Raw genomic sequence first — 20,152 nt, forward strand, 5'->3', positions numbered from 1 at the left:
GAGAGATAGTTGGTCTGTGCTGTAAGATTTAGTCCTGAAGACATTTTTGGTTATAATAAATCCAGAATAGTTAAGCCAAAGTAGTAAGACAAAAAAATAATAAATCATTCTGATATGATTTACAATACATCCTGTACCTGCACATCCTCTGCTGTCTGCAGCACTGAGCCCGTTCCTTCTACATAGTGACCATACCTTAAAAACAACAAAAAAAATCACACATGAAAAGTTCTATTAGGCTTTACAATATTGATGAGTGAAGAAAAGCATGGAGGTTAATTTGCTGGCACTAACAAATAGTCTTCTGGAAAGGTTACACAAAGGCCTTCTTATTAACACAACTAACCCTGGGACTACAAAACCAGCCTCTGAAAATAATCTTTGGGGATTATTCTCCCATCAGTGCTCAGGAGATTTATCCCTGGTAACAATCTATAGAGCAACCAGTCAAGGATTTCAGGCATAATATCTTCAGAAATGGCCACCTAAGTTTCATACACAAATTATGCATTTGTAAGTGCAAATGGGCTTTTGGGTACACAACTCGGGAACTTCTCCAATTTAGCATCTATTTAGATTTGCATGCAAAATGAAAATGGCCACTTTTGAAAATTTGGTTCTTTGTACTCAAAAGGAGGAGAGGACCATTAGCGAGAGCCTAAAATTTTAATTTTCACTCATGAAGAGCAGAGAAATTCAGTCAGATTTTGGCATTAGCTGAACATATTTTTACTTGCTTTCTTGTTTATAGCAGTCAAAAAATATCCAGCATATAATAGTAAAAGTTGACATTATAAGCTATATTTTGGCTCTTTTGGAGGGTTTGGGGTTTATACTGTAAATACATGTTTACTCAACAGTCTCTCACAGACTATCATTTAAATATAATTATAGGGTTGCCAGACTGTCAGAGAAATACACTGCTTGCATGATAACTATTGTGCAAGGAAGTCCTGAATAGACAGGGATTTAGAAAGCAAAATAAATGGGCTTTGCACAGTGAACATCTAAGGAACAGCCAGCCATCTGCATCACGCCTCTGGATGCACTTATTCCACACAACCACTAGCCATGCCCTCACCTTATGCTACTCGCCACACTGCTCCTCACCATTGTCTAGACCGCTTTTATGGAGTCCTCTGCACAGCTTCTTGGGAGCTTAACTCACCCCTTCCAGATACACTGATAAACTATGGTGGCTGCCTTTTGTTTTGGGCTTTACATACCCCACAAAGGGAAAAAGCGGTGGGAAAAGTCCTTCCCTGCCCCCCACAGGTGCAATAGTCTGTTTAGAGCTCAATCCTGCATGAAGCTGAGCACTCCTGCACTGATCCAGGAAAGAACTTCAGTGGCCCTACTGAAGTCAACAGGATTACTCATGTGATTAAAATTAAGCTCGTATGTAAATGCTGTGCTGGATCAGGGCCCCAAACACAGTTATGGATTATGATGTAAGCAATTAAAACCATCTTCTAAATACATGGTCTTCAATTGATTAATTTTTTAAACATACATTTTTAACAAATATTTGTTTTCACAAGGTAACCCATATGAGAGAAATTCTAATGTATTATATATACACAAAGTACCTGCATTTATAAATAATAATAATAAAAAACTTTGGCGGCAAAACAACTAAAATAATTGCAAGTAGTTCCTAAACTGGTACTTCAAATCTGCCTTATTCTGGCAGGTGATCTTTTTCATACATCCATATTATTATAAAAAAGATGCTAAATGATTCTAAATGATTTACGCTGAAGGAACTGTGGAAAACATGGTAGCATGATATATACTATGTATGGTGGAACTGCCCAAAAATTACAATATTTTGGTTTCTGTAGAGAGATAATGTAATATAATTCTAAGCGAATACTCTGAAAGGTCGCCGGCTCTTTACAACTGAATAATAGTTTTTATAAATTTGGGAAGAATTACATCTTTTCTTATTAGCTGTTCATATTTCTTTTTATTGTTGCTGACTAGAGATAACTCAACAACCCTAACCTAGACTGAGTACTTAATGAAATTTGGGAAATTTTGGCATAAGAAAAAAAGAACATTAGTACTTGGGCAGTTGGTTACTTTTCAGTACTTATATGGAAAGCAGACGCTGGATTAGAAAACCATGTTCTACCTTTTTACTTTACTGAAGTTTTATTATTTTGTTGTTCTTCTCTTTATGTATGTAAACTACTTAAAATGTCTTAGTCTGACTCAGGCAACCTAGTCTCTGTCTGGGTATAGTGTATTCCCTTGTGACTCTAATAAAAAAATCAGTTTTCTCTACATTATATAGAGCTCTCAGTAACTTGCTTTACATGAGTTTTCAGGTGATTGATTCTTTTGGCAATAGCATATCCTTGTCAAGGCTACATGGATTTATAAAGGGATCCATCAGAGCAGTCTCTGAAAGAGGGTTTAACTTGCTCTGTCATTCAAAATGTCCCATACCTCCCTCTCATTGCCTGCACCACAGCCTACAGTGCTGTAAAATGCTTTGTACTTGTACACTCAGTCAACAAGATCAACATGTTCTTCCCCCATCCTCAATCCAGTTCAACAGCGAGGGGTGATCGAGTGCTGTGGTTATTCCCAAAACCAGCTGTCCCACAACTACATTAAAGCACTTCAGCGAGCCAGACATTTTTCCTATTTTGGGCCGTTCTGTAACATAAAAGTATATTTTAAAACCAAAACATAATGAGCCAAATTCATCCTTGCTACTGCAGTGAAATGTCTGGAGTTACACCAGGAATCAGTTTGGCCCAGGGTTTTTAACTAAGTGTGCTAGTTATGGGCCCAGTCTGGTGAGATGCTGAGTGTCTCCAGTATTCCCCTCAACTTGTATTGGTGCTGATGTCAGTCAGGGCTGGAAGAAAAATGATCTTCCCATCCTGTAAAAATTGTCAAGGTTTCAAAAAAGTTTCCTGCCCTGAACAAAAAAGAGTCAATCTTAAAAAATGTTCACAAACTGAAAGTCTGGGGGGAAAAAGTGGTTTGGGTGAACTGAAACATTTTGTTTGGATAAAATGAAATATTTTGAAATTGATTGACCATTTTTTATTTGTAAAATGTTTTTGCTCTATAAATTAGCTTATGGAAACATTGTGTTGAACTAGAGAACCAGACATGTTTACTTTAGAAGTCAAAATATTGTTGACAATTTCAAAACTTAAAAATATCTAAGTCACTAAATTACTTAAAAACTGACCCGTTTCCTGTGAAAAGTTTTGGTTTCAATGAATCAAGTGTTTTCTGACCAAAAAACAAAACAAAAAACTTTTCATCAAATAATTCCCAACTAGCTCTAATGTCAATGGGAATTGAGAACACTCAGCACTGATTGTGCCTTAGAAATGCAGAGTACAAATTAGGAAGCTACTAGACCAGTGAGCAACAGATATTAAACTGAATGAGCTGTCATTTGTGCATTTCTTCATTAAAAATGAAACTAATCGTTGTAAATATGGCCAGATCCTTAAGTGATGTGAATGGACATAACTCCATTGCCTTCAGTGGAGCTACAGCTGAGGTTTTTGCCCCACCGTTTACAACATCAATTAAATATACATTAGCGACAGTTTTAATGAGGAAAGGAGCTGTTACTGAAGTTACAAAGCATTATGTGTAAGTAATATAAATAAATTAATTAGTGCATTAGCTTTCCACCAATCTACTGGAACAATGTTTCCGCCAGGGGTAATTAAGCTTCTCGGAAGGTCACCAAACAAATGGCACGGTCTTTGTGAGTGCTTTTGTGTGTAGGGCACACGATGTTCTGCCAGAGCGATTCTCATGCTCATATTCTGTTGAATCAGGAAGCATGCAATAACGAGAAATGTGTTACAGTAATGTCTTGCTTTTTGATGGAACACTGCTTTTGGTTTTTCAGATGACTGCAAAGAAATGTTTGCATTTAACATGTCTGGATCAGGTCCCCCAGAGGACTCTCCTGGACACTTACCCTTTTGTGAAGCAAGTGGATCTCCTGCAGCTGGGTGTCACAATGTCTAACAGGAAAGCATAGCGCAGTAAGGCCTTTGGTGGCAAGAAGTACTGACTCATTTCTTCTCCATCCTCTTCAAGGAAGTCTTTTAGCATTTGAATAGAGAGATCACTGTCCTGGTTCCGCTTTCTTTCCATTTCTTTCGCTGTTTCAAGTTTAAAAACGAACGCTTCCTTCTGCGAACACTGTCTGCTGCCAGCATCAGAACCAGAGTTTGGCTCAATGTGCTCCTCTTCGGGTGACGTGAAGGAGCTCTCTTTTTCCAAGCCTGCAGCAACTCTGTGCTTCACTGAAGCTTTTGGCTCCTGATCTGGGAAATTTTCCAATATCTAGCATGGAACAAAATAGTCAAATGATTAAAATACTGTACTTAGTACTGTAATAGGTAACTGCTCAGAGAAGTCCATGTAGCAATGTCTGGGAAGTCATACAGAGCTGTCCAGTATAAAATAAGACTGATTCTCTGGCATTATGAAGCGCTAACTTGTACATGCTTTGTAGATGTACGCAGCCAGTTTAAGGAATATGGATCTTGACGTTTCACTTCCATAAAACAGGGGAAGAAAGGATTGTGCAAAACTATAATAAAGAAAGCTAGGACCAGGTGAAAGTTGCTTGGTTAGAGGCTTGGCTAGTAACCTGAGACTCAGACCAGATTTGCTGAAATGTTTGTGAACCTCTGGTGAGTTTCTCACCCCCTCCCACACATGCCTATGTCCGTCTCAATAGGCTTGGAATTCACCATTACCTTTCTATGTCGTCTGGGCATCTTCTTCACTCTTTTCTGGGAACTTGAGGCTTTGTGGGCCACTCCCTCCTCTATGGAGATCTTCAAGGGGCACAGGGTGGTCCCCCATTTTCTATCTCTAAGGGTCCTAGAGGACATTGCTGCATCCTGCACCCTTCCAAGAAAAGGTTCCAGAGTGCCCAGCACCTTGGTCTCTTCTGAGTCAGCAAAATTGTTCCTAGGAACTACTTTAAGCTATCTAAGCCAGTGGGAGCCATTTCAGTCCCCAGCGAGGCCAGAATCAGGAAAAAAGGAAAGGTGGCTTACAGCCATTTTACTTGTGCACACACTCTGCACCTGAGCATAAGCTTCGCACAGATGAAGATCTAGCCCTCAGTCTCCTTGAAACAAAGAGTAGTCAAGGAATAGCAATGAATCTCACCTGACCAGGAGCTTGAAAGGAAAGTAACTCTGACTGAAGCTTTGCAATCAGAAAATATCGCAGCCTGGAATTGGGAATGCCAAGCTGTAAGCAAAACCCCACAAAAACAATCAGTCCACATGGTACAGAGAATCAAAGCAATCTGCATGGTCACAAAAGGAGCAAGTTACCACTTTTTGTATTAATATAATATTTAGCACTTAAAATGTTTACCATTTCAAAGCTGTTAACATTAACCAACATTACCCTAGACTAATGCGATTTTCAACTGGCCTAAAATTGTGTCTTAAAATGTGCCCATGAAGAAATCTCTACATCATTAGTTTGTAGTTAAGGATCTGCAGTATAGGCAATTTTCATACACTGTACAACTCAGATCTTTCCATCCATTTGCAGTATGGTGCGTGCCCACAGATTTATTGTGCCTCTTATCACACCTTCCCTACCTAATCTTTCTCAAGCAAGAGAAATATTTGATTTTTCTCAGGTTTCTGACTGTTATCTGCAAATCAATAGAAAAGTTAAACTTTGTATGTAAGGTGGGAAGTCAGAGAAAAACTGAAATGTCTTTAACTACAATTTTTAGGGCAAACATAGTGCCCATTACCTGTCACAGTGAAGAAGCAAGAGGAGATGTTCAATCACATGAACAAGAAAATGAGATAAGACATGTCACAATGAAGGATGACCCTGGATCGCAAAGATACAGAGATTTACATGTAACACAGTAATGGCCTGATCCTGTCTTGGACAAGCAAAACTAATTTAATTAGTGATTTAAACAGTACCCATTGGATGTTCAAGCAGTGATAAGCAGAACAAATACGTAAATATCCTAACCTAACCCAAAGCTAAGTCAGATGGCACCACCAGTCCAAAGAAATGTCCACAAAATTGGACATCACCCTTTCTTCCAGCATGTGAAATTCTTTCCAAATATCCCATTTATTCTTTGGTACAGTTGGATGAGTTATAATAATCTTACTACTCACGTATGTTGGAGACAAGAGAAATTCTTGGTATTTAAATCCACACTTCTTTAGTGTTTCTACAAGTTTGTCTCTGATAATGAAAAAAATAAATAAAGCCAATTACTGCTCATATGCAGTTAGACACAGAGTGCAATATACTCTCTGTTCACATCTTTTCTTTTCTTAAATAAAGATCCATTAAATGCAATACTGTAGTCACTAGGACAGTCAGCAGGCACACTAGAATACTCAAACACAGCTTTGTAGACATCCAATATGGTCATACATTTACGTTCTAGGAAAGAACGCAAAGTATAGCATTGCACTAGCCAAGCAAGGAGCAATTATAAAAGACTTTCATGGAAACACCACAACTACTTTGTAGCAAACATCCTCAGAAGAAAGTATCTGGTCTCTCAAAAGTACTTACAACGTGTTGTCCAAACAGTAGGAGACAGTCTCATTAGATGTGGTTTGCAAAATTATTTACAAGCACTGGATCAGAAGTAGGATATTAAAACTCCTACTTAACAATTCTTGAGTTGACACCTCAGTATCTCCCTATGTTTACGTCTGAGCTTGTTTATTTAAGTACTATAAAGGAAAGACTGTTTGAAGTAAGGGATTCACAACAATTGGTTGCTTAGCACAGGGGATTTCTAATAAAAGTCTACTCCACATATTTGGAGGAGACTATTAAAATGGAAGGATGCTTACTAAGGATAGTGTCTGATATAAGGTATACTATACTCTGCAGCCTAACAGCAGGCTGGATCCACATTGAAAGTAAGGACTATGAGCTAAATCCTGGCCTGGCAGGGACCACATGGAAAAAGAGGAATGTTCTCTGGTGTGTTTTCTGACATACAGATCATTGCATTTATAGGACAGGATCCCACAAGGTAGGCCAGGGACATGCACGGGCCAGTTTACAGCTCTTGCAAGCAGAAGGGCACCTAGAAGCCAACAGGGAGCTGGAAATGCCCCCTAATTGGCAAACAGTGTTCATGAAGGCATGTGGTGATGTGCAGGCTGGCATATAAGGCAGCTTCCTCTCTCTCCTACTGCTTTTATCTATGGAAAGATCCTGACCTATTGTTTGCATGGGGGGAGGAGAGATTAGGCAAAAGAGGATCCCTACAGCCTCTCCCCACCTGGCACAGCAGTGGATAGGATTTAGTTTTCCATTTTTGGGTTAAGCCCCAGTCTCTACCTCCCAATTACTAAGGCTATGGCTATACTAGAAAGCTTACAGCGGTGCAGCTGCACTGCTGTCAGCTCTCTGTGTAGTAATTAAGCCCATGGGAGAGCTCTCTGTGTAGTCACTCTATGCTGACAGAAGAGAGCTCTCCCATTGGCTTAATTACTGCAGCCCCCACGAGTGGTGGTAGCTATGTCGGCAGGAGAACCTCTCCCGCTGACATAGTGCTGTCCACACCAGCACTTAAATTGGCATAAATTATGTTGCTCAGGGGGTGCCTAATTCATACCCCGAGTGACATAACTTATGTTGACTTAAGCTGTAGTGTAGCCATAGCCTAAATTTCAAAATGTAAGTCGAATTACGATTTCCAAAACTTTTCCAGGTTAGAAGCCTACTATTTGCCTGTGCAGTTTGCTGATGAGGTCACACCAAATTCTCAGTGCCAGCAGTCAGTCAAGCAGGGTACGAATACAAGGTTTTCAGCTAACCCTTGCCCCTCTACTATGACCACTAGAAAGGAACCACAGTAAAAGCTGTGAGAGCTACACCCACGCCCTGTGTTGTTCGATAATATTGTTCTTTGAAAATATAGATCTCTCCTGAATGAAGCAAGATGACAAAACAGGCAATGAAGATGCACATCAGCTTCTACCAGCTAGCAACATATTTTAAATTATGTTATCAGTTTGGAGAAATCAATAACTTTTCAATAAAGTCCCCCATGCCCTAAAAATTTAATTGTAAAATTAAAATAGTATTTTTAACCTGAAACTGATAAATGCACTATTTCACTCCACTCCTCTTTTAATCTAACTTCCAAAAAAATAAAATTACCTGCCCCTCCCCTTTACCTAATACTGTTCCTAATTAAAAATGATCATACCAGACCTGGCAGAAGACGTTTCAAATCCTTTCACATTTTCTAAAAGTATATATTTTGGCAGCCTCTGGAGCCTAAAAGAAAAGTCAATGTAGTTTAGTAAGATGTAAACCATATTACATCAACAGCACAGATTTGTTTAGTAACAAGAAAGATTTAGGTGAAAGTTGCCAAATTTAGGCTAAAAATGGTCTAATTTTCAGAGATGCTGAGCACATGTAATTCACAATGAAGTTAATAAGAATTGCAGAGCCTCGGCGCTTCTGAAAATCAGGCCACATTTGCTTAGGTGCTAGGTAAGGATTTAGGTGCCTACCATTGAAAACACTGACCTTTATTCATTTATCAAAGCATCATTCTCATTCATAAGTCTATAAGTTAGTGGTCTGGATGGTACATGATGAGAAGAAAAAAAAAAAACCCTCTCATCCAGTGTGTGGAAAACTTGTAACAAAATGGGCCTGATCCTGCTCCCACCCAAGTGAGTGTCAGAACTCGCGTTAATTTTAGTGAAAGCAGGATTAGACCCAGTGTTTCGTTTGAGCAGACACTGTTTTCAGAGCGTTTCGCGTTCAGACATTTTCTGTTGTGTCTAATTAGCTTTTGTGGAAATTTACTTTAAATATGGGGCTAGTCTGAAGACCTGTGGCATCAGTGCTAGGCAGGAGCTCAGAGTCTGGAACCAAGCTCATAGCATAGGCAGTAGGCTTAGTCTCTGGAGGAGGGAGCTCCTCATTTTGTTCTGGAGCATTCTTCTTTGGCTGATTCATGAGTCACACATATGAGCTCCACAGAGCTTCCGCCAGTTTCAAACATTTCAAACATGATTGGGAAGGTTAAAAACGGAGCCCCAACACACAAAACAACTGCATCATGATATACTCCTAAACTCTGATAGCAAATACAATAACGATAAAGGAGGTGTGACACCTTCTTCAGGTGCCCAGGACTCGAGTCACCTTGTTACCCTCCTGCCTCAGCAAGAGAGCAACTTGCTGATGCTTAACTGGATGTCAGCTCCCTGAAACCACCAGTCTGATGGCTACCTAAGCAACCTCCTCCCAGGCCTTACTTTGCCTTGCAGGTTAACAAAAGGTACACCCCAGCCCACAAGCCCTTCTGAAAGCATCCCCCTGTAGTATTCAGCCCATCACTGGCCACTCATAGAAATGATCAGGTTTGTGAACCCCAAGGGAACAGAATGCACCGGTTTGACTGGTATAACTCAGGATCAGGTCTTTTGTAACACCCCAGCACTGAGATACAGTTATAGTAAAAATACTCATAAGTTTTTCATCAAAGATAAAGATTTAAGAGATACAGAGTCAGGATAATGGAAACAGAAATGGTTACATATAAAACAAAAAGTATAAACCCTTTCTTAGGGTCTAAACTTTAAACAGGCTAAAACCCTTGTCTAAAGTTGCTTCAGGTGAGAAACTATCTCCCAGCGTCTCCATCCTTCATGAATGTAAAAGGAGCCAGAACATCTACACTGCAATTTTATAGCCCCTCAGCCTGAGTCAGCTAACTCGGGCTAACTTGCTATGGGTCTTTTATTACAGTGGAGACATGCCCTCTGTGTCCAGACTCCACCTCCACCGGCTGAAGACTCCTGGGCCTCCTCAGATCCAGAATATCTCCAAGTTGTCCCTTTCCATGCCTTCATACGTTAACCACCCCCAGTGTCCCCGCCAGCCCCACTTCACCAGTATTCCTCTATAAAAGACTGGAAAAAAGGTAAAAAACAGGAAAGGAAGTTGCAATTACTTTATAATACCGTGCATGAAATTTGTGCAGGATATTACAATTACGGATACAAAACAGGAACTCCTACAGTTTACACACTCCAAACTTTACTGAACGTTTTCCCATTTGGGCTAGAATTTTTCATGTCTGGTCTCTGGCAAAGAGGTCATTTCCAAAAACCACATGCACACTATCTCAGCAAAACATGCTCCCCTGGAGCTGGAGGACTCTGCAGCCATGGCTACCCCAGCCTTTTTGTGATCTCTCCGCAGCCATTCCAGCTTCCCTTTGAAACTCTGACCAAGAGAGATTAGCAGCATCTTTTGGGACACAGAGATAAATTCTCCCAGCCAAGCCCAACTCCTTTGCCCTGTCATGATAAGGGTCACATGTACCACAGTCTTATGTCTTTTAGCTGAGAAAAAGAAAGTTTCTATCTTCTCAGTCTAACCACGCAGCAATCAGAATGCGCCATTTCCACTTTGAAAGCAAAAAATTGTCTCCAAAGAAGAGCTGCCCCCTTTCAGTTTCCTCAGCTGTAAAATAGAGACAATGGTACTGACATTCCTTTCTGAAATGTGTTGTGATCTATGGATGAGCTTAGTAGCAATCTAATAAACAATTAACTGACAGACCTATTTTTTACAACAAATTCAACACAGAGGAAGGATGCAATTAATTGCAATTAAGGCACAGGACTGGGCAAGATGTGGGTCAGGATCATAGAATATCAGGGTTGGAAGAGACCTCAGGAGGTCATCTAGTCCAACCCCCTGCTCAAAGCAGGACCAATCCCCAACTAAATCATCCTGGCTCAGCCACTCATTTCCTTCGTGACTTTGGGCAAGTCACTTAATCTTCCAGTTCTTCAGTTCCTTATTCATAAAATGGGGAAAATAATCAAACTTCCTTTTACTTGTCATTTGTCTGTCTTAGCGATTTTGATCATAAGCTCTTTGGGGCAGGAACTCTCTTACTATGTCTCTACAGTACTTACCCCACTCTCATGTGGGGCCTTTAATTTCTACTGTAATACAACAGTAATAAATCTATTTTTAGCATACATAGCACACGAGACTTGTGAAGATGAGACTCAGAAGACCATCAATTTATTTGAGAATTACATTAACGTTCCGTTCGTGGGCTCCATGAACATTTAGTATCTTGGTGCTGATCCTCCCACTATAATTCAAATAGCTAGTGAACCAAAGTGCTCAGATATCCAGTGGGTGTGAGTTTCATGCTAAATTTATGCCTTCACTGAAAGGGAAGAGGTGAGGGCGGGGAGCCTACGCTTGTTGCGTGTTACCCAGAACGATGAAAATACATCTTCTACCATCCTTCTTATAGAGAAGAAGGATGATCCAATGACTAAGGTTCTAGCCTAGGCCTTGGACAACCTAGGTTCTATTTCCTGCTGTCACTGACTTCCTGTATGACCTTGGGCAAGTCACATAGCCGCCGTGACTGAGTTCCGCATCTGTAAAACGGGGACAATAGCACTGCACTGCCTCACAAGGGTGTTATGAGGAGAAATACACTAAAGATTGTGAGGTGCTCGGAAAATAAAATTATGGAGACCATAAAAGTTTAAACTGACCATAGCACGTTGTGCTAGATTCCATCAGAAGCCAATGCAGCATTCCATATGCATGACAGGACACATAAATCTCAGCCCTAGGCAAAGTGACACAATGTCACCATGTGAGAAAACAAAAATAAAACAACTGACACTACTGCTGTCATGCACCCAGTTACATGTGCAGAAAACCTGCAGAGATAGTTTGGCTGGAGTCAGGATCCTTGGGACCACCTCCTTCCCCTTGCCATCAATATCTCAGGAAGAAAGAAGAAGAAAAGATCTTCCAAAGACAACAAGATATTTTAGAGGAAAGGTTGCTGATGGCCCAATTCCCATTTTGTGTAGCAAAAATTTGAAGAAAAGCAGAAGGTGGCCAGATCCCCTCTGCGGGAAAGGATTGAAAAGCAGGAAGCTGGCAGCCTGATCCCAACCTCCAATATAAGTAGGATCTCCGAGGAATGACTGATGGTTAGCTGATCCCTCACAGGGGCAAAACCCAAATGCTCACATTGATGCCAACTGGTGCCCAATCCAGCTATGCGGGAGGGGGAACAATGGGGGAGGCACCAGGACCTCAGGGGCCGGGCAGGAGGGTCCTGCGGGCCGGATGTGGCCCGCGGGCCGTAGTTTGTCCAGCTCTGGTTTAAATCATAATCAGTTCAAAAGGTGGAACCAGAAATCTTTTTCACCTGGAGATTTCAGATGTACTGGTCTTGATATTTATACAACACCCACCAACAAGGACTACAGGACCCAACCCTGCTCCTAAGTAAAGTCAATTTTGCCATTGAATTCAAAAGAATATTCTGCCTCTACTCTTTATGGTGCGTCCAGAGTTTTTTAATGGACTTGTGAAAGTCATGAAAACCAAACATGGAAATCAAAACAATAAGCTGTAAATTGTTATTAGTGTTAGCAAGAAACTAGAATTTACAAGCAACAAAAGATTCTATGAAAACAAGTGGATGAGCACAGTGCAATTATACTATCATCCTTTAAAATCAATATGGATGGCTTCCCTTGGTACAATATTATACATGCCTAGTAACTTCAAAAGTTTAAATGGCTGAGCTAGAAGATCAGTTTATACCTTGGGAGAATATCAAGGATGTAAAGAAAACTGTTTGTCCTTGGATCAGATACATCACCTTGCAGGCCAATTCTAAGGGAGGACAAAGAAAAAAAACATGTATAGAACACAATTATCAGCTTGTCATCTTAGGTATTTGCTTTTAAAACAAAACATTTACAACTCTTCACTTAGGTCCTGCTTACACAAGGGATTCTGCACAGGCACCAGTGTCTGCACACATGGATATACTTGACGGATCAGGACCTTTTTCAGCGCTCTAAGGAATGAATTTTTACTCCCAGACTCAGTCACAAAGAGGTTAGGGATTAAGAATCACATAGGACCCAATCCTGTAAATATCTAACCTTGGTCTGGACCCTGTAAAGTGCTAAGCTCTCTGGCCCAATCCATCAAAGCACTTAAACGTGCTTAACTTTAAGCACATGAGAAGCTCTGCTGAACTCACGGGACTACTCACATGCTTAATGTTAATCACAGGCTGAAGTGCTCTGCTGGATTGGGCTCAGAGTACTCAGCAGCTTCCAGGATCCAGTCCCACGTACATAATTGTATTTATATGAGTAAATCCATAGACTTAAATGGGATTACTTGGCAATTTTGCAACAGAAAAGCTTCAAAAACAGACTCCAAGGAGAAACTGCTGAGCTTGAATTAATATGCAAACTAGACACAATTAACTTGGGTTTGAATAGAGACTGGGAGTGGCTGGGTCATTACACATATTGAATCTATTTCCTTAAGTTAAGTATCCTCACACCTTCTTGTCAACTGTCTAAATGGGCCTTCTTGATTATCACTACAAAAGTTTTTTCTCCTGCTAATAGCTCATCTTAACTAATTAGCCTCTCACAGTTTGTATGGTAACTTCTAACTTATCTGTATGTGTGTGAAAAATATATATAATCTATCTCTTATTATATGTTCCATTCTATGCATCCGATGAAGTGGACTGTAGCCCACGAAAGCTTATGCTCTAATAAATTTGTTAGTCTTCTAAGGTGCCACAAGTCCTCCTGTTCTTTTTACTTGGCTAAGTGATTCCAGGCCCAGAGCTTGTATTTTTATTGGCTTATTTAAAAAGGAAAACAACAATAACAACATTTTGGTGCAAGCATTTTGGTATTTTTCATTTCCCAATTAATCTTACATAGCATTGTCTTATCAGTACATAATCAAAACAGAAAAGGAGTACTTGTGGCACCTTAGAGACTAACCAATTTATTTGAGCATAAGCTTTCGTGAGCTACAGCTCACTTCATCGGATGCATACCGTGGAAACTGCAGCAGACTTTATATACACACAGAGAATATGAAACAATACCTCCTCCCACCCCACTGTCCTGCTGGTAATAGCTTATCTAAAGTGATCATCAAGTTGGGCCATTTCCAGCACAAATCCAGGTTTTCTCACCCTCCACCCTCTCCCCCCCCACAAATTCACTCTCCTGCTGGGTTAGTCCCTAAGGTGCCACAAGTACTCCTTTTCTTTTTGCGAATACAGACTAACACGGCTATTACTCTGAAACCTGTCATAATCAAAACAGTAGATTTGGGAGGAAACAAACAACACCACCCACTCCACACATTGTTTTGAATCAAAAACACATTCTTAAAGATCATCTTTTTGGAAATTAAAGTCATTGGGATGATCAGAGGGCCAGATTCTGATACCCTTAATCATGTTGAGTGGCATCTTACTTCACGAGTAGTTCCAGCAACATCAATGGGATGGTTCATGGAGTGAGGGACTACTCAACAAGAGTAAGATTATTAGAACCTGGCCATGTGATCTGTTCGAGTTAAAGTAATTATTAAGGCTGTCAAGCAATTAAAAAAATTAACTGTGATTAATCGCGTGATTAAAAAAATTAACTGCGATTAATTGCACTGTTAAACAATAATAAAATACCAGTTATTTAAATATTTTGGGATGTTTTTCTACATTTTCAAATATATTGATTTCAATTACACCACAGAATACAAAGTGCTCACTTTATAGTTATTTTTATTACAAATATTTGTTCTGTAAAAAACAAAAGAAATTGTATTTTTCAATTCACCTCATACAAATAGTGTAGTGCAATCTCTATCATGAAAGCTGATCTTACAAATGTAGAATTACGTTAAAAAAAACCTGCATTCAAAAACAAAACAAAGTAAAACTTTAGAGCCTACAGGTCCATTCGGTCCTACTTCTTGTTCAGCCAATGGCTCAAACAAACAAGTTTGTTTACATTTGCAGGAAATAATGCTGCCCACTTCTTGTTTACAATGTCACCTGAAAGTGAGAACCGACATTTGCATGGCACTGTTGTAGCCCGCATTGTAAGATATTTTTACGTGCCAGATGCTCTAAAGATTTGTATGTCCTTTCACACATTATCTCCAGTATCCACACAGGTGTCAAATAGGTTTCAAAATCCTTGTGACTTTATATAAACTCTATCTAGACCCTGATTCTGATCCCCTTATTCTCTGTCAAATCATAGTATTTATTGCAGAATAAGCCAGTACAGTTTAAAGTACAGTATGTGTCCAAAGTCAGTGCATATACAAGGGAAGATTGTACTCTTGGCGTCACCCTGGAGTAATTCCAGTATTCTGTCTCGAGTTACTCTGGATTGAGAGAGATCAGATGCTAACCATTAACAAGCAAGGGGAGGTACCTTAAAAGGCCAAAAAAAAAAAAATTACAAACTTTCACTTTCACAGGTCACGTACAGGATGCAAAATAAGTGGTACATCAAGCTTCAGTAATTTTGACTGAAGTATGAAAGTATGACTAGCCCATCACCATTTTTACTGTAGTAGTAAGGGACTACTCAACAAGCGTAAAATTATTAGAACCTGACCATGTCATTTGTTACAGAGTTAAAGTAATTATGTTCATCGATTGAAACCTGACTGTTACTTGGAATTAATCAAATAAACGTACATCCTAGCAGACCTACTTCTTATCCAGTAAAGATCTGTCCAGTACCCACACAGAAATAGGCATAGCAAAAGATACTTGGGAAAATATAGACAGATATGAACCACAAAGTGTATGGATCTTGAGAATTTTTTTAACTTAATAAACATTCACAGTTACTGCATTTTTCTCCAGAACTGGAATATTTGTTATACACACCTTGTAAATGGCTGACATGGAGGACTCATCAAAATCATATCAAAAGATAATCTGTTTAACTCCGCCAGTGTTATGCCCTGAATAAGGAAGAAACATAAACATGCTTTTGGGATTGAGAGTTTTTTCTTTTACTGTCAATTACTGCTTTCTAGATTCCAAACTTTCTGGTTACTTCCACTGTTAGCAATCCCCTAGTAAAACCTTTCTAACCTGGTTCTTTGGCCTAATAACTGCGTCCTTCTCCAATACTTGGAGCGCAGATTTGTAAAGCGCAGATTTGTATTTACTTCAACAGTGCGCTAGCAGCACTGGTGAGGGCAGAGCACTTTCCTGATCCTGGGTTTGCCAATCACGCTTTTAGAGCGGCAGGAGATAGCTCACGTTTCTTTCAGTGGTCACATCAAAAATGTTAGCTATATTTTTCTCCCCCAAACAAACAAAGCACCTTTATTCAAGTATTTAACCATTTGTTGGTCAGAAAAAATATTTTAAAAAGCACTAAAACTCAACAGGAGAACAGAATTAGATTTTGAAAAAGCATTTTCCTCTCTGTAGTCACCTGTTTTTGGAGGGGGGTGGGGGGGGGTGAGAGAACCTGGATTTGTGCAGGAAATGGCTCACCTTGATTATCATACACATTGTGAAGAGAGTGGTCACTTTGGATGGGCTATTACCAGCAGGAGAGTGAGTTTGTGTGTGGGGGGGTGGAGGGTGAGAAAACCTGGATTTGTGCTGGAAATGGCCCAACTTGATGATCACTTTAGATAAGCTATTACCAGCAGGACAGCGGGGTGAGAGGGGGTATTGTTTCATGGTCTCTGTGTGTATATAATGTCTTCTGCAGTTTCCACAGTATGCATCCAATGAAGTGAGCTGTAGCTCACGAAAGCTCATGCTCAAATAAATTGGTTAGTCTCTAAGGTGCCACAAGTACTCCTTTTCTTTTTGCAAAGACAGACTAACACGGCTGTTACTCTGAAACCTGTCCATAACAATCTCTCAAATAATAGTCACTTGTCCATAACAACCTCTCAAATATTATGTCTTTCTGGAAAGATAGCAAATTCCTTATGCGGAATCAAATGCCCAGAGGCTTTGCAGAGAATCTTCACGAAAACTTGGGGAACCTGTTTTTTCCACCTAGGCCACAAAGCATTAGGAGAGATACTTACATAATGACAGGTTTCAGAGTAGCGGCCAGGTTAGTCTGTATTCGCAAAAAGAACAGAAGTACTTGTGGCACCTTAGAGACTAACCAATTTATTTGAGCATGAGCTTTCGTGAGCTACAGCTCACTTCATCGGATGCAGTCCACTGAACGCATCCGATGAAGTGAAGCTCACGAAAGCTCATGCTCAAATAAATTGGTTAGTCTCTAAGGTGCCACAAGCACTCCTTTTCTCATAGCACTTAGGAGCCCTAATCATGGACCAGGGCCCCCAGTGCTAGGTGGTGTACAAACACCAAACAAGAAGTGCAGCCAGGCTGTTCTGCAGCCATTATTGCAACACATGGGCTACAACAGCAGGTGTTGCCCTGGCACTCTTCCGACAGGGATAGCATGGTACTTACCAGAGCTGTTTTTTACCACATAAAATCCTGGTTTTTACCACCCTGGGAAAAACTAGCTAGGCATTTTCTATTTTAAAAATGGTTTCATTAATACATACCACATTACACTTAGTTTTATTTACATATTCAAACTGTGGTTACATGAGGCAGTAGATTCAGAGATTAATATAGGGTTGTACAAATAAAAAGTAAAACTGCTGTGGGTGTAATCCTAATATAGGTAATTATAATACTAAACATCAGAATGTCTGTACAGTGGAGTCGCATCTTACGCGGTGGTTAGGTTCTAAAGTCAGCGCATAAGGCGAAAATCGCTTATAGTCAAAAAGACAGAGAAATGGAAGAATGAAAGAATAAAAAAAGGGAGAAAGACGACTTCAACATCATTATGCGCAAACCAGAGTGCCTCAGGATGGCCAGGAGCATTGTCTACGATCAGCAACACTTTAAAGTCAAGTCCTTTCTCTTAGAGGTACCGCTTGACCTCGGAATGAAACGCTTGTGGAACCAATCCAGAAATAATGCTGCCATCACCCAAGCCTTTTTATTTGATCGCCAGAACACGGGCAGGAGATTTTTGTTCTTGCCTTTTAGGGCACGGGGATTTGCAGCCCTGCAGAGTAAGCCCAGCTTTATTAAATGCCCAGCCGCATTGCCACAAAACAACACAGACATACAGTCTTTAGCTGCTTTGAAACCAGGGCCTGTCTTTCTGCTTTCGAAGTGTAAGTGCGGTTGGGCATTTTTTTTTCCAGAAGAGCCCAGTCTCGTCAGCATTAAGAACTTGTTCAGGAAGATAGCCCTTTTCTTTTATGATTTTCTTTAATTGTTCGGGGTAGGCTTTTGCTGCCTCTTCATTGTCTGATGCAGCTTCACCAGTAGTCTGCACGTTTTTGAGGTTGAAGCGGTTCCTAAAACTGTTAAGCCAACCTTGGCTGGCTTTGAATTCCTTCTCATCAGAAGGCTGTCCCTCTTCAGTGGGAGGTTTGAATAGCGCGTAGAGGCTAAGAGCCTTTTCTCGCAACGTGTTGCCATTGATGGGCACACGTTTATGGTTCATGTCTTCCTGCCATAATTAAATGCCTTTTCAGTCTTCACTAAAGTCTTATCATGCACCTGGCTCATCACCTTAGCCGTTATTGGAGCACTTGATGCCATGGCTGGACGAATTTCTCTCTCTCGAATCTTGATGGCACAGATGCTAGATTCGTTGCGGCCATATTTACGCACCACGTTGGAGACCGACATACCGTCTCTCAATAAGTCCAACACAGCCAGTTTTTCCTCCAGTGTTGGAACAGATTGCTGTTTCTTCGGTTGAGCACCAGATGAAGTAGTTGGCTTGCATTTAGGAGGCATGTTGTATGAAAAATACGTATCTTTAAACACTAGAATCACACTCAGCACGGCGAGATGCTCACCGGATGGGTGGGCAGCGATCGATCCAGCGGGGGTTGATTTATCGCATCTAGTCTAGACGCGATAAATCGACCCCCGAGTGCTTTCCCGTCAACTCCTGTACAGTACTCCACCACTGAGAGTTGTTATTTTTCTTTTTTGTTGCCAAATGCATATAGTTGAATTTGCGTAAGTTAAATGCGCGTATGATGCGACTCCACTGTATACATTTTGGTTAAGTATTTTCTTGAAGAAGTTTATACATGTTGACTTATTTCAGTTTTCAACATTACATAAACAAAAATGGAAATTATTTGATTACATTGAAACAATAATAATGCAGAGTTGTAAACTTGAAACATTAAGCAACACAATCAGAAGCACACAGAGCGGCAGATAACTGGTCCAGGTCCATTTGGCCATGCAACATTTTATAGCAGAAGAGCAACCCTGAGGTAGTGGAGAGACTGAACCTATTCCTCAGTTCTGCACGTGCATATCCAAAGTTTGAAAAGATTCATTCTGTGCTTGCTGGACACTGCAATTGCACCACCAGTTCCATTCAGTCAGATGGAATACCAGCATTCTTCAGATTTTTCTACCATGTTTCAGGGGAAACCTTTTCCTAGAAAGCAGATGAAAAATGCTGATTTTTGGATACAGGGCTTCTGCTACTTTAAATGCAAGAAAATATGGCAGAAAGTTGAGAACTCTAGGGTACAGATGTGGGGACCTGCATGAAAAACCTCCTAAGCTTATCTTTACCAGCTTAGGTCAAAACTTCCCCAAGGTACAAAATATTCCACCCGTCGTCCTTGGATTGGCCGCTACCACCACCAAACTAATACTGGTTACTGGGGAAGAGCTGTTTGGACGCGTCTTTCCCCCCAAAATACTTCCCAAAACCTTGCACCCCACTTCCTGGACAAGGTTTGGTAAAAAAGCCTCACCAATTTGCCTAGGTGACTACAGACCCAGACCCTTGGATCTTAAGAACAATGAACAATCCTCCCAACACTTGCACCCCCCCCCCCCTTCCTGGGAAATGTTGGATAAAAAGCCTCACCAATTTGCATAGGTGACCACAGACCCAAACCCTTGGATCTGAGAACAATGAAAAAGCATTCAGTTTCTTACAAGAAGACTTTTAATAAAAATAGAAGTAAATAGAAATAAAGAAATCCCCCCTGTAAAATCAGGATGGTAGATATCTTACAGGGTAATTAGATTCAAAAACATAGAGAACCCCTCTAGGCAAAACCTTAAGTTACAAAAAAGATACACAGACAGAAATAGTTATTCTATTCAGCACAATTCTTTTCTCAGCCATTTAAAGAAATCATAATCTAACACATACCTAGCTAGATTACTTACTAAAAGTTCTAAGACTCCATT

At 40.3% G+C, this 20,152-nt stretch overlaps 1 protein-coding gene across 4 annotated transcripts in view; it reads right to left on the minus strand.

The window, feature by feature from the left end:
* The window catches only part of TRDMT1 (tRNA aspartic acid methyltransferase 1), a 44,752-nt gene that overhangs the window by 6,516 nt on the left and 18,084 nt on the right, over positions 1-20,152 (minus strand). For all 4 annotated transcript variants that reach the window (XM_048838025.2, XM_048838027.2, XM_048838024.2 and 1 more), the window contains 7 exons: positions 15,788-15,864; positions 12,655-12,726; positions 8,242-8,307; positions 6,171-6,240; positions 5,179-5,262; positions 3,968-4,338; positions 138-195 (listed from right to left, as the gene is read on the minus strand). In XM_048838025.2, coding sequence (XP_048693982.2) covers positions 138-195; positions 3,968-4,338; positions 5,179-5,262; positions 6,171-6,240; positions 8,242-8,307; positions 12,655-12,726; positions 15,788-15,864 — 798 coding nt within the window. The remainder of the gene's footprint in view (positions 1-137; positions 196-3,967; positions 4,339-5,178; positions 5,263-6,170; positions 6,241-8,241; positions 8,308-12,654; positions 12,727-15,787; positions 15,865-20,152) is intronic.

The sequence above is a fragment of the Caretta caretta genome, chromosome 2 (genome assembly GCF_965140235.1).
Source record: "Caretta caretta isolate rCarCar2 chromosome 2, rCarCar1.hap1, whole genome shotgun sequence".
NCBI lineage: Eukaryota > Metazoa > Chordata > Testudines > Cheloniidae > Caretta > Caretta caretta.